The following is a 16,025-nucleotide window of genomic DNA, read 5'->3' on the forward strand; positions in this document are numbered from 1 at the left end:
GCCTGGGCTGCCTCTTTATCCTGCGCTCCAATCACGATTTCATGGGCAGTTCAGCCGGGCCAATGGGGAGGTTGAGTGGGCAGGAGGAGAATGCTTTTAACCTGCTGCATCTGGCGCTTTCCCACTGCTCACCCAGTGGGACGTGGTCACCTTGCTTTAAAAGGCTGATAGGGGGGCACCCGGGGCTTTTCTGCAACCACAATAGGGTGAAATGTGCTCGTTTTAAACATCTCACTTAGGTAGTTTTCCTTTTCAGTGATTAGGAGCAAGCACCTGTCTGGCGGAGGGAGGTGGAATTAAAATCAGCCAAGATCACAAAATCAAGCATGTGTTTGTGTGTTCCCTGCTATCCCGTTTATAGCAAGCTGATTTTCATTTATGCGACGCACAATAGGTGCTTTTTTTTCTTCTTCTTTCTTTTTTTTGTACCTTTTTGGTGAGGGCCACGCCATCCTCACAGTCCAGAACGGCGCAGTCAACATCCAGCAAGGCCAGTTTCTTCAATTTGCGTTCATCATTGCCAGGGCAGTAGAGAACTGCCCTACGGGGGATGTAGCGCAGCGAGGAGCCAGGAGACTGATGGTGATGACAGCATGCTTGGGTATACAACTGCCAGACTGCAGGCGGGAGCCAGCCGTTCTTCCTGTCAGCACAGATATATACAAATATAAGTGCACACCGGCACAGGGACATGGACATACCTTTGTGAATGTGGCACATTTAAACAAAAATCAAAGCATGAACTTTTTTTCTCTTTTGCATTTCATTATGTTAGAACCACAAACTTCAGTATATACTAGTGGAATTTAACGTGACAGCTCAAAATAATGTATTACATCATTGAGAATTGAAAATAAAATAACAAAACTGTGGTTTGCATTTGTAATTATCCCCTTCGTCCTTACCCTGATACCCCTTAATAAAATTCAGGGTTGCCGTAACAAGTCACTTAATTTTTAAACTAATTAAATTACAGTATAAAATACAGTCGTTCTGTGAAGGCTGTAGAAAATTCCTTAGAGAACATTAGTAAACAAATGACATTGGGAAGACTAAGGAATACAACAGACAGGTCAGGGAAAATGTTGAAGAGAAGTTTAAAACAGGCTCATGTTTTCAAACAACGTCCAAAGCTCTGAGCATGTTACAAAGCTCTGTTCAATCCAACATCGGAGCATGGAAACAGCATATCTACAAACCAAACAAGATATGACTGTCCACATAAACTAAAAGACCAGGCATGGAACATTATTCAGAGAAACTGCCAAGAAGTGCATGGTAACATTGGAGGAGCTGCAGGGATCCACACCTCAAGTGAGACAATCTGCTGAAGTACAGATAGTCCTCGACTCCACAAATCTGGCCTTTATGATGCTGTTCCTTACAGAGGCAGGGAAGCTGGTGAGAGTTGTTGGGAAAATGGATGGAACCTGCTAAAGTCTAAAAGCTGGGGAAGACGTTTAGCTTCCTTTGTTGCAGTGACCCTGCACTGCAACAACCACAGATACTAGGGAATTATTTAGATTGCAAATGTCAAACTGTAATCCTAGAGGGTCAGTGACCTGCGACTTTTAGATGTGTTGCAGCTTCAACACACCTGGATCACAAACTTTACTCACTACCAGAATTCTGTAGAACTTAATTGTATGTTGAGGAGCTGACTTAGCAAAGCGTGGTAGATTTACCAAGTCAAATTGCAAATCTAAATCAATCTGCGTAACTGCAGAAAGTGTCCTATAGACACTTTACATCCAGTCTGACTAAGCTTAAGCTACTTTGGAAAGAAAAGTTTCTTCTGTACATCTACAAAGCTGGTAGGGACATAAACCAACATACTTGCAGATAGGTCCTGCAAGTACCTATCTGGGTAAGTGCTCCTTAAGGTGCACTTAAGGAGCTGAATACAAATGCACACTGCATACACTTTTATTAAACCATCTATGTTTGTTTTTGTCCACGTTAGAGGTATGTAGTATAACTTTATGTTAATGTTGTTCTGGCTTTACCTCAGCCATATGGAGAACAAAGTATTAAACTGCACCTATACCACATAGAAACTGGTAAAGATCTCTCAAAAATCCCCAGGAATAGCCCAATTGCATCATGATCTCTAAGGAAAGACGAGTTTTCACACAGCTGGTGATAGGTATAAAACCAAACACAGAGCACTGTTCTGTCTCTTTTGCAGCTATGTTGCTGCACAGGAGGGACCTCCGGACCTGAACGCCTTGATCTCGCTGGACGAGTAACAGACTGAATCTTTGAAGACTAACCTTAGATTCAAAGTAAAGCACGACCTGCTTATTTTGTGCATCAGGACAGCCGTGCCTGAACCTGGCTCCAGCTGGAAGACAATCTAAGCATAGATTCTCCAAGAAGAGTCAGGTGTCTCTGACTATGTCAACAAAGCCGGTTTCCCCACTGCCTGAGAGAAGGTGACACAAGAACAGCAGCACTGTGTGTGGAATGTGAGCAAAGCGCCCCTAAGCAACCGCTTACTGTTATGTAGAACCAGTAAGTGATTGCGTTTGGTTCAGAGGTAATTAGATTAGGGAAAAACAAGGTAATTATTGTGCATTTCACTGTGTTTTGCTGTGTTTTACATTTTTCCAACAAGAGCAAGCCCCAGAGCTGCTAACTCGAGGCCATCAATGCTACAGGCTGAAAGTACTTCAGTACTTGTAGTCTGGCACTGTGAGCTTATTCCTTTGTGTCTGTGTTTTGTCTTCCTGTTCCCTTAGTAACTCGTATGAATACGAGTTACTCGTATGAATACGAGTTACTCGTATGAATACGAATACAATTCAAAAACTCGTATGAATACGAGTTACTACAAATTAGATATGGGTGTCATCTGTCATGGTTGTCATTTGGCCCACTTGCTAATGCTATTGCTCTGCAATGGCCAAATTCGAGACATGACATTACTAAACCTTCCATCCGCCCACAACTTTGCAAATCCATGCACAACTTTTGGTGCCATCCTGATAGTCCATAGTTACCTTCCACCCATCAACATGATGGCAGATAAATACAACATTAAGATTGTAAAAAGTTTTATTATTTTCTTGATAAAAACTGGTTTGTTTCCAAGAGAATTTGTTTGTGTATGTTTCTTTCTGTAGGGAATGCCAGTGTGCAGATGCAGTCCTTATCTTTAGTTCGATAGTACCATCTCACCAAGCAGGTATTCATAGAGCAATAAGCGACACATACAGAACAGTGCAAAAACACAGCCATACTCACCGCTTTGTCTACAATTAATCCAGATCTATAACAATAGTCTTGATAAAAAAAACAATGCCTGTAATCATCAAATACACCTAATTACAGCGGTAAACACCATCTCTGCCAATAATTCTCTCTGGATATAAGAAGGGAAGACAGTATGCTTTATCTGAGCTGGGCAGAAGAAAAGCAAGAACAAAAAGGGATATTTGTTAAATAAGGGTGCTGAATTATTCTCTTTTATTTGTCTTTTGCTCTCCAACGGAGCTTAAGTGACTTCAATAGCTTACTAATCCTGTCAACTATGCTTCCCTGTGCCCCCCAGCTCCAATAAAGTTTAATCTACACAGAGATGTTGCAGTTTGAGCAGGTAGTTAGAACCAATTCAAAAGGTTTCAAACACTTCAGTGCTTCTAGGCATAAACCCTACAAACCAGAAGCCTGGGAGAAAGTAACAAAGATGAGACAAATAGACTTTGGCCAAAACCATGAGAACTATTGGACACATAAATCGCTATAAATACAATTCTTTAAAATAGGTAAAATGAGTATGAAAGACACATTTATTTTTCATACTAGACATCAGTAACAGCCCAAAGAAACAAAGGATTTGAGGAAAACACTTAAAAAATGAAGTGATAGATAAAAAAAACAATCCACAGGGAGTATCTGAAATAACATATCTGAAATGTTATTCAAAACGTCATAAGAAAGTCAAGAAACCATCTGAAATCTGTCAATATAAAGCATTCCTGCTGCTATGTACACATTAATATCAGCAGGTTTAATATTAAAACATGGATTATAAAAGGGTTTGTCATAATCAAAATATTACATTAAGCGGTACAATAAATAAAAGCAAAGAGACTTTCTCAAGGCAAAGTCTTACTATTGCAAATTGGAGAAATCATTTGGAAAATGGAAAAAAAAACACAATTTTACCCTGAACTAGTCACCACAATATTATTTTAATCTATAAAAAAAGAGACTAAGCAAAAACAGAGTTCAAGACAGAAGTTCGTGCTTTCTAAAGACAATGTGTGAGGGAGGTAATTCAACACAATTTTGACTTGTATACCAACTGCTGGCCAGCTATTTTATCTCTCCAATGATCCTATCAGAAGTGTGAATGGAAACTGATAAAAAGTCCCAGAAGGTACGCAGCTCTTCTCTCCAGTAGGTAAGTAGAGTGAGGGAGACCCTAGGACTCTTGGTTCAGGGGTGTTTTATCTTATTTGCTTCCTTCTTTTTTTCCCCTCCTTTTACCACCACAAGTTATCATACCATGGGGCTGTATCGCAGCTGTAAAGCGGTTAGACTCAGCCACAGTGACAATGTTTACTACTCTAAGATCAGAGGTAGTTGTGTAGTTAGTGGGGTTATATATTGCTCAAAGGAGCTGGCTCTTATTAACACAGAGACCACAGCAGACATAGCGCCACAAAAGAAAATAGAGGAGGATACAGGTCCGAATTCAGGAAGAAGGGGCCGAGTCATGTATTTGACTTCCTAAGGTTAGTTTAAAACCTAACTCATATGTGTTATATTTGGTTCTAATACCACATCACTATAAATAATCTTCTTGCTTTTTTATAGTATGACAGTTCTGCCCATTGGGTCAGCAGCACTTTGCAAGCATTTTTGTGTGCATTTCTCTCCAGCAAAGGACAACCGTTCCCCAGGTAACAACCAAGCAATTGATCTTCAATACAACAGAAAAGGTGTCAGATGATCTGACACTCTTGTTTCAACATCTCGGTACAGCCTGAGTGTATTACATACACCTTGAACACACATACTTGGACCTGGAGCTTTTTCTTATTCATTAGGTTGGTGATTTTTGTGCCAGTTTATTATATCAACCTTCTTACCTTTGAAAATACTTGCCATTTTAATCCTGACTTGTAAAATTTTAATATTTTTAGTAGCTCAAAAAATGTTATGTCATTTTGAAAGTCTGAAGTTGAGAGTATTGGCCGCATTAGTTACTTCAGAAATAACTCACAATAGACTGACAATACATTTCCAACTGGCCAAAACCTGTACGAACGACCCTGGCTTAATAAAAGCAAACAAGAAATTAGGCTATTCTTACTTTAGATCCTGCAAAGCCATAAGTAAAATGAGAAATGTTCAAGTTCCTTCACAGACCGAGTGGCTTTGTATCTGTTTGACTAAGCACAGGTATGGTGATTAAGACCAACAAAAATGTAAAATGCCTTTTATCTACTCTGGCGATGAAAGGTCCCAGCCTTCTTAACCCAAAAAGTTAGGTTTCTCAAGGGTTGAACAGTTCCAAAATCACTAAAATATACCATCACACAGTTCCTACATTCCAAGTGCATTTAACGAGATGCCCTTCAAAGTGTTTCAGTGACCGGAGCTTTCCCTAAAAGTAGAGGAACACTCACCTCCTTCCCTTTGTTGAAAGAAATTACTAAAAGAAGGCCTCTTAAATTTTCCCTCACCTATGATAAATTCAGATTTTGTTTGGAAATATTTTAAATCATTAAAACGGTTGTGATATCGGAGATAAAGGAGTGCCATACACTGCTCTTATTAAAGTAACACCGCACCCTGTAAGTTACAAGTAACATATCTGCTGCACAATTAACTGGAAAAATGGTGGAATTAATGAATGAAGGAGGGATGGAAGAAGGAAGGTAGGACAGCACAAAAGAAGGAACAAGAAATGAAAGAAAGGAATGAATGATGCAAGAAAGGATGGATACAATAAGGGAAGGATGAAAGCAATGAAGGAAAGAAGAATGGAGGGAAGGAAGCATGCAACCAAATTGGAAAACCAGATGGGAGGATGGAAGGCACAAACTGAGGATAAAAAATAATGGATATTTTTTTATGCTGTATGTTTAATCTTTCTTTTCCAGAACTGAAAAAAAGTATTTGAATCAAATTCCAATCTTTTCCGGACAGTATGGGAACTTTGATCACAGAATGTCTGGTACCATCTCATCCCACATCCAGCTGCTAACCATTGACTTTGGCCTTTTGCAACTATTGGACAAAAGTTTGTTGACTGTTTCAGGGTGTTTCCTGAGAAGCTTAAAATGCTTCTACTGTAGTTATGAATTGAGGGAGTTCAGCTTCAACCCGGCACTTAAAATGCATAAACTAGAATCTTCCTGGAATAATCTTAAAATATGCTGAGCCGGATAGTCAACCTTCATAATTACTGTGTCTAACTTTAAACAGGTCACACTGTAAAGATCCCTGCCACTGATTAGTATCAGTGGCAGGGATCTAATAAATATTGCTTTACAGACAGTTTGTAGTAATTGCTTCATTGTAATGACCCGAAGAACACTACTTCTTGCAACTCTCCTGGATTCCACGTGGCAGCATAATCGCCTAATTCAGGTGCTAATATTCATCCTACTACATGAATTACTGCAGATAACAAGAGGCCCACTCGAAAACACACTCTGAAGACAGCCTCCCTCTCAATATGTAGATTTCCACAATTATCTCCAGCTTGGCGGCGCGGACAGAAGCTGTGTCTAAAATGCACAAAATTAAAGATCTGCGTTTCCACCCCACAATAATAAGGCACTTCTTAATGCTTGTACCCCGTTTGGTGGTCTGCAGTGCTTAAGAATCCAGATTAAATTTGGTGAAAGAATAAAAGATGAATAAAGAACAGGGAGGAAATCGATGTTTCTGAAGTACCAACCAGCCCTCTTCCCCCCTTTCACCAAAAGCTGTCAGCAGGGAGGAAATAAAATGGTCAAGAAATCATCAATATTTACCAAGCTACACGTCTACCTGCCTGTCTGACACTTGGCTTTTTAAAGAAAAAGAAAGCTGAAGCATTCCCTCGCATCTGCTCAACCTCCCAGCATGATGCTGCAATGTGTCTTTTCCTGAATTCCCCCCCTCACCCCCTCCCTCTCACTGCTTCAGAACTAGAAACACAAGTGATGGTACGGAAATGTTGAAAAATTAACCAGAGACATCCAAGACAGGTCAGAGGACAGAATCAAACACTTCTTTTCTACTTTTTTTGCCCCCTGCTTCCTTTGCTTGCCCTCCAGCATGTTGGAAGCTCAGGATGAGCAATCTATTCCCCTCCAGATTAGAACAGCTGGGGGCTGTAGTGTTTACAGCGGCCAGGCTCTCGTTTACAAAAGAAGGAGCAGGGGAGACAATAGCATTCTGGATATGTTACACTTTTATTAATGTACTGCTAGTCCTGCATCTTTAGACAAAAAAAAACACCTCTCCTTTTGAGCATATCAATACATCTGAGCAGCTCAGTATTAATAGATGATGTTTACATGTGTTACTGTTAAGCATGAGTCGGTATGAGACTATTTAAACAAAGATTTTAAAACAATTAAAATGTTTTAGCAATGCACAAACAGATTAGTTTGTCTCTCTTGTCAGCAAGGGAAAAGTGTAGCAAGCTAAACCAGCAGTGCACAGCAACAGGTGTGGGAGGGGTGGCGGTATGCTTGTCAATGCTCCATACATTCAGAGACAACTCTGGTCACTAAAGAACTAAATATATTTTCTCAAGGTGTTATCAGAGTATTACTATGGAAGGCCTGATCACTGGCTGAATTCAATAACTGAAAAAACATATTTGATATCGCCTTTACTTATGGTAGTCACAGCAACTGAATCACAAAATATTACAGCTTACACAATGTAATGTTACTATATATTTTAGAATAAAAAATGTACAGGTTCTTGCATTTCAATGTTTAGTCTGATAGTGTTTATCCAAGCTGTAATCCAACAGGTGTGAGAGGGGGACACCATTCTGTTGTCTACAGAGAGAAACTTTACCTTTGACTTCAGGAAAGACACAAAACAACAATAAAAAACTTAGTAGGGCTCCATGATATTAGGAAGCTTAATAGCAATATTTTTCACCTCAACACTTCATGTAACCCTTACCATCTCGGCCACTATCATCTGTGATTTTTTTTAGTATCAGGGACATTGGTAGTAAAACATGTAAAACATTTACAAAATAAAAGTAGCATATTTGGACTTGCAGGTTGAATTAATCCGAAATGTATTTCTGGTTTCAAAGTTTTATGTTGACCACGGCAGACAAGTCGGGAAAAGGCAGAGCCACAACTGTGGCCAAGGGGTCTTAAAAGGCCTACATCTGCAATAAAAGGTTATTGGTTTTTAAACCATAACTCTTTAAATCTGAGGTATACATTGATCCCGATAACTGGCCCCCTGCCTGATTTATAACATCATAAAAATGGTCCTGGAAGCTTCATGTATCCGGCTTCAACCCAAGACTGTGGCTCTTTTCCTTCAGCTCCAATTTTCTTTCTAGTTGCTCAGATCACACCAATAGTTCTGTGTTGTTCTCAGCTAGTTAAATCTAGCAACAATAGTCCTCACAATCAACTAAACCCTTTCCTTATCCTCTCATCCATGTCCTCTCACCCCTTTCCAGTCTCATTAGTTCAGGTTTTAGGCCTTAATCTACACAATGAGGTTGAAGTCATGGCAGTTATCTTCACCAGCCAATGCCTGTCTACCTGTAATCCCTCCCAAAATCCCAGGAGTTTTCCCAGCTCACAAATTGGCATACAATGCTTTTATGCAAGGTCTCTATTGAAGAAACCTTTTCTCTCATCTTTTTTTCTTTCCTTTGCATGAAATCAGCTAACCTCACTTCTTGCTTAGAAGAATAAATCTTAATCTACCTCACACACAGGATAAGAAAAAGTCAGTGCAAAAGACTAAAAGTGCAACTTTGTGGTTTTTATGACTATAGGTAAAGTTAATTAGTTGTTGTAAAATAATAAAATCAATCATAATTCATCACCAAATATGTGGAGAATACTAATCCATAGCTAACGTTTAAAAAGAAAAACAGAATGAATTCATCATTAAAAGTTAATAAAGAGGGGGCTTTGAAAGGTCAAACCAGCCACTCTATTCCAAGAGGGCATAAGGGGGTTAGCTTTCAACTTAGCATTTTTATTGACTCTGGCAAAACAAAATGAGCAGACTCTGAAGAATTGTGCACTCTGCATTGGTCATTTAGGCCCTCAGAGCCCATTGTAGTTGTTTGAAATGAATGAAAGGAAACCCCACTGGTGGAAATGCAGTGGAACAGTCCCACAACAGACCACAACTGTTCCCTTATGCATGAAAGGCAGGGACATAAAAGACAAGATGGACTTCTGAGGTAGGGCCAAAAACAAAGGCAACAAAAGTGCTGATCACGAGGGGATGACACGACTTGTCTCGGCAGAAGGAGCAAGGAGAAAAGGGGCATGGGACAATAGCACTGCCGGCCAAATGACATGTTGAAGAAATGAAAAATCTACACAAGAAGCGTCTTCTCAATTCACTAAACCCACAAGAGCTGAGTGATTGTGGGCTGGATCTCGGTCAAACCGAGGAGCGGGTGGGCAAAAAGCAGCCCACAGCTTTTCTCTGTCTAACTTTTCTTAAAAAAATCTTTTGCCATTTTGGCAAACAACTTGGCAAGAGCAGAGATGGGCTGGGGTGATGCTTTTAGTCTGCTCACACCAAACCAAACCCAAACCAAGACTAATCAAAGGACGATGGGTTCCGCTCCCGCAGCTTCCGTTTTGATTTGCTGGATGTCTGTGTGTTTGAGCCATTTCTGTTTGTGGCCTAAGTGCAATTATGCTTCTGCCCAAACTCCATGGAAACAGTCAGATGGACAAAAATGTTTCCTCTCACTCAAAGACCATTCTTGTTTTAGTGTCTCCGACTTGCTAATATTTAAGCCAGTATCTTACCAGTTTATTAAATACTTCACTGACCTCTGTAGCCATTTTCACCTTGATGATCTCTACATTGGGAAAAATGCCTAAAGATGGTCTGTCTTACCACCTACAAGACGATCTTCTCTATAGATTCCTTCAAAATGTCCTATGGAAGAGGTTAGCTCTGGTCCAGCAGTTGTCAAACCTGGTCCTCAGAACTCTCTGTCCTGCATGTTTTTGTGTTTCCTTGCTGTCACACACCTGACTTGGGTAATTACCGTAGTAGATTTCTGTAGCACCTGAAGAAAAGTTTTTTTTTAAATCTCAGTGCTGGAGCATAGATCCATGTATAACATGAAGGGCAGTGAGCTCTGAGCACCAGGATTGAGAACTATGGGTCTAATCAAAATAACGTCTTATTCCACTCAGGTGATGTCCCTAGGTGTAAAAATATAGCAAAGCAAGTTTGCTCAAAACAACCAATGGAAGAGTTCAAGCTTTCTCTGAAAGCTGTCAATACAACTCGGTTCTTCTTTGATTAATTACATTATTTTACTAATTTACTAACAATGAATAACAACTCACGGCGTACCAAGGCATTAGAGAGATCTCACTGAGTCAATAAAAGGAGCATTAAAAAAATTATAGAACTACCCATTTTTTTCTTATTGAATGTCTAACATGATGGGTCCTACGTTCATCCAATTCAATCTCTGATTGGCTGATCAGTTTATCATAATGTCTCCTATCCCAGAAACACATGCTGTCTTGGTACTTCAGACTCAACCTTAACTGGTTCAGAGGACTGAGCAACCTTTTTTTAAAAACCAGTTAGGATAAATGTTTTTATTTGCTTCATTACATTAGGCATTGTTTTTTAGAAAGTTCCACTAAGATTTATTTTTAATTTCCTCCTTACATGCCATGGATTCTTCATGGTATTTTAGAAGAAAAAATGTCTGTCATTAGCAAGTTATCTAGAGGAGTTTATCCTCATTATATTAAGAATCCTGTCACAGCATGATTCAGAGACTGAAACTCACCAGCCGTCCAGTGACCTGGGTCAGAACCTACAGCCAGCCTGCCTGAGGGAGACACCCAGCCAAATTTAAACAGCTTTTTGAGCACAGACTTTTCTGACAGCCTTGATCAGAGATATTCAGCTGGTGTAGCAGCTCGATCTCTGATCAAGCAGGACCAAATTCCCTGTCTTATTGTTGTGGTTCTGTTGCTGAAAACACACAGGTCAAGTCAGATTCCAAATTTTGGTCATCTCAAATCACCCTTTAGACCCCTTAAATTGGGGTCTAAAATTCTTTATTTAGGCTTACAAGTGACAGATAAGATCTTGTTAAATAAGCTTAATTCTTTTTAGATAATATTTTAAACAGTCGTCCCCTATTCTTAATTCAGGTCAGTAGTTTGTAATGTAGTAGAATAGCAGGTATTTTTATACATTTGTCGATATTGGGTTTTTTTGTATTAGTGAATATATATTGCAATATTTTGTTACTGCTAGAACAAAATATTTGGTGGCAACATGTTATTCTCTTTAGATATATTTATTTTGCTATGAAGTTAAATAATAAACTTCAGCACATAATTGTAATAACAAATGAAACAGAAAAGATCTCAACTTTAACTGAGAGAAAATTGCCATCTTTGTGCAAAGAAAGGTCATCTTAAGTTTTAAAATAAGTGACGATCACTTGTTGAGTCACAATCCTAAGAGGTCACTCTACAAGTGAGGGCCGTCCTCCGAAGCAGCCCGAGGCCTATCCCACAATTCTTCACATACCAATGGGCCCTTTCACTGGCCATCACCCAGGCTGATTAATGGATCGATGTGGGAATTGATTAGTGAAGAGGAGGTGGGAACAGTAACATAGGTCAAACGTCAATAATGTTGCACCGACAAAAGGTGGAAGACATAAAATGTACCAGTGATAGCCTGCAGCCAGACCTCTACCCATCAAAGTCCTGGTAGGGACAACATAAAGGCCCCAGTGCATTCTCCAGCCTACCCTGCCCTCCCTCCTCTCTGCTTCTTTTCTCTTGGTAATGCTGTGTGTTAAAGTGGCAGGAACCATTCTGGGAGCTGCTTGTCAACTCACCTTCATAAAACAAGCCGTAAAGCAGCAAATAACAGGCTTATATGGCTTCATTACGCCGGCTACGCAGGATCGCAGCCCTGGGCAGAGGGGTGAGGGGTTTGTGCCGGTAGTGGAGGGGCAGGGGAAATGTTGGCAGAACAGCATTTTTCTCACGGAAATTTGTTGTTCCCAAGCTAACACATGCATACTAACAATACCAACACACTTGACCCCTTCAACTTTGCATTAACTAACAGATATAGCAGAAAGGAAAAGGTGATTGAATAGTTGTCAAAACATCCTAACGCATCATCCAACTTCTTTCTATTCATGCATTATTTTTAGTTATTGCAGCAGCTTTCTATTTCTTCCAACTCTTCCAGAAGGTTCTGTTGGCTCTGTGTTCAGCTCAGCATCTTTCATGGACACAGTTAATGATGAAACTATTACTGTTTCCAACTCTGCGTATTCTTTGTTTTTCTCGTCAATAAAAAGTACTCCTGGTTTAGTGCTGTCTCTTCCATTACAATGAATGAATGTGAATTCAAATTAGATGGATCTGGATTCTATATAATTGAATAAGAATTGCTTGTGCATGTCTTGTAAAGTGTTGCGGAGAGAGATTTGCTGTGAAGTGGTGCTATACAAACAGATTAAATGAATTTATTGAGTAAAATGACAACAATAGTCTTCTGGCAAACATTACTTATAGCCTTGAATAAGAAGTGATATTGTAGCTTGAACACAGGGAATGAGAAAGATAGCGCATACATATCTGACAGCAAACTGTTTGCCATAAACAGGGGTTAGATATGAGAGAAATGTTTATTTATTTCATGCAAATATGTTCAGCTTGTTTCACAACCTGACAGCAGGGGTTCAAACATGGTCAATACTTCAGGTTTTATCTCCAAAACAAATATCTTTGCTTATTTTTTTTTTGTTAGTCTGTCTGGTCAACCAATGGGTGCATTAGCAAATGTGCACTTATCTGTCTACCATGAATTTAGAGTAGCAGTCAATTCATTCCCCTTGAGTAAAAACTCAACTTTTGTTTTCAAAGGACTTGCTTGGTATAAAATTAATCTTATTTTGTTCTGCTTCAGATGTTTTATCTTTTTTTTTTACATATAAAGTGTAACCATTATTCTACATATAAATGATGAGAAGTCTGTTGTAGTTTAAAGCTTCAACAAAAACTATAAATAGCCTGCTTATATTTGCAAGTCAAATATGCAGCACGGAGGGCTAACGGAACATCTGGTGAGCAAGCTTACACTATAGATTCACAAAGGTAAATCTCCCTATGTGTGCTTATCTGTCATGTGTGCAGTCCCAGTCGTGTTGCGATTGGCTGCGTGTCGGTTGCTGTAAGGCAGCAGCACAAGCACAATCACTGTGATCAGTGTTTAGTTAATTACCACCTCAATCAGCATTAGCACTCTCTAACCTGGGGGTGAAGAGGTGGGGGGGAACTGCGCACTCCTTTCGAACGCTGTGACACTTGTTCTCTGAGGGGAGGACTTCAGTGTATTACAGTGCACTGGAGAAAAGAGGCAGATGAGAGGTGGGAAGCGCACTGCACAACTCATGTCACCGATTCTGTGTCAGGGGGAGACGGAAAGAGACAGGGAGTCGGAGAGGATTGATTGGTGTTTACTTTTAAGCAGCCTCTCAAACAATGGGCAAACCAAAGAAACCAGCATGCACTGGACCATCTCCCCCTGACGCGCTCTCACGGATCAACAAATTCATCCCCCCAACAAGATACAGACTGTTATCGTGTGTGTCACATGATCACACACCGGTCATATGGCCTAATGGAGCCTAGCTGGATGCAAACTCCAGAGCAAAAAAAAAACATACACACATAAGGTTGGCAAGGCTTCAATGTTAAAACAGTAACACATATGGACAAGCACAATATAATCATTACACACATTTGGCACAGGGACAAACAGACTCAAATGTGTCGCCATCAAACCATATGGACGCACATATCCTAGGCTAATCTTAACAAACACTGCGACGCAGACGCATATTCACGCCTGCCCGCAGACACACATATCCGGACCGCTGAACAGAAATGCCATCTTGAGCCCCGTGGATCACCGGGGCCATCTGACACTGTGGTGCCTGAATGCATTACGACTGGCAAGGTGGCTCCACTTTCCATCTCCGTTAGAGCTGTTACATAATCCTCCTTGATATGACTGCATTAACAGCATTAGTTCTGCAGGTGAGAACACTTTGCACCGCTCATAAAATAGCTCTGCGTCAAATTGGCACAATGGATATGGTTGCTGTTAAAAAGAGTGGATATAAGGCAAATGTTGCTGCATCCTAAATGGTTAAAGTCTTCTGACTATATCCAATCCAAATTTGTTTTCAAGGAAGTCATTGAAATGAATAAGGCTTTAAATGACAGATAACGGCCACAATACAGAGATGTATTAACCGATTGGCTGAAGATCGGATCCTGTGCATTTTCCTCTCGATATGAAAAATTAGATTTTTTTTTTGCAACTCATTAAATGGACCAAAACTAAGAACTCCCACAATTTTTAGGCTATAAATGCATCAAACCACATCACTTCTTACTATACATTTTTTTAAGTACAGGATATATGATTTTATGTATAAATTGGGGTAGTATTTCAGTATCAAAGTAACTGCTGCATATTTTTGGCATATGTGGTACAGTCCACATATGCCAGGAAAAATTTAAAAAAATAAAAATCTGTATAGCTGAAAATCAGAATCAGCAGGTCAGAACTCAGAAAAGATTAGAAACTGGCATCATCCTGATAAACTTTGATTAGTGCATCTAGATTCTACAGAGGTTAAGTTGGTAGGTCAAAGTGTTAAGCATTTCTCTGACTTTGTGAAAAAGGAGAAGATTATTTGCTGCCATGGCAACATGACTAAAAACACTCACTTGCTGAATAAAATCCTGTTTAGTCCAGGATTTTATTCAGCAATGTTTATAGACACAACATCGACAGTGTCTCATACTTAGCTGGGATTATTTAAATATCTGGCTTTAGTGTGAATGGTACCATTTCTGGTCTTTTGCTCCGACTATTTTACACAAGCTCAAGCGCTGACTCAAACACTTCCTAATACTCCTTCCTCGGGCCCCGGGAAAAGATATCTGGCAGATGGGTGAACTGAAAAGTTCCACTAAGAAAACCTAAACATAATGAGGCCTTATCTAAGGTCTGGTAGAGTTTTGAATGTAGAAGAAAACAAAAAACGAACATCTGTGATATTTGTCGAGTTTTCACTCTTGTGGGGTATGAGTCGTGAACAAGCATAAGGGGGACAATTTTGGATCACATTCCATGTAATTAATAAACCAAAACCAAAACAGTCACACTCCAGCCTAAATCTACCTCAGACCTCACCATGTAAGTTACCTCTGCCCCCAAGTGGCTGAACATGATAACTACATGCATTTAACATATAAAATGTATTTAGATGTGAAAGTTCAAACGCTGTAACAGCTATTTACTACTGCATCTACTTTCAAATGCACCATTATGTTAAAGCATATCTTTGTACATTTTCAAAGTAACCAGAGAAAGTGTTTACAAATTAGGAGGAATCTTTAAGTGGTACAATAATATGCTTACATTTTGGATCAAGTTACAGCCAAAATGTATGTTTTAAAATAAAGAGGTTACCCCGTCTTTATTAAATGTTTTTAGCAAAACATGGCAATCAAAAAGCGCATTGATAAATCGCCATTCCTGCATGTCACTACTGAATAGGGGGGCACTTTAAAGAGGAATTTGAGGTAATAAAGCTGATGCTCCCTATAGTGTTATAATGACAGATGCTTCATTCTTTTAACCAACAGGGATGCCTTTTGCCCTCAACTTCTGCCCAGCCCCAAGCCTTTAATTAAGACTGGCTTAGGGCTGACTGATCCTGACACACCAGGAAGTTTCTTAAAAATCTGACTGCCAAA

General features: G+C 39.7%; 1 protein-coding gene across 1 annotated transcript in view; it reads right to left on the reverse strand.

Annotated features, from left to right (window-relative positions):
* clybl (citrate lyase beta like) overlaps positions 1–16,025 on the reverse strand; it is a 66,035-nt gene that overhangs the window by 31,699 nt on the left and 18,311 nt on the right. Inside the window, exon 2 of the mRNA XM_023336782.1 lies at positions 430–643. Within this exon, the coding sequence (XP_023192550.1) occupies positions 430–643 (214 nt within the window). The remainder of the gene's footprint in view (positions 1–429; positions 644–16,025) is intronic.

Source organism: Xiphophorus maculatus, chromosome 7 (genome assembly GCF_002775205.1).
Source record: "Xiphophorus maculatus strain JP 163 A chromosome 7, X_maculatus-5.0-male, whole genome shotgun sequence".
Taxonomy (NCBI): domain Eukaryota; kingdom Metazoa; phylum Chordata; class Actinopteri; order Cyprinodontiformes; family Poeciliidae; genus Xiphophorus; species Xiphophorus maculatus.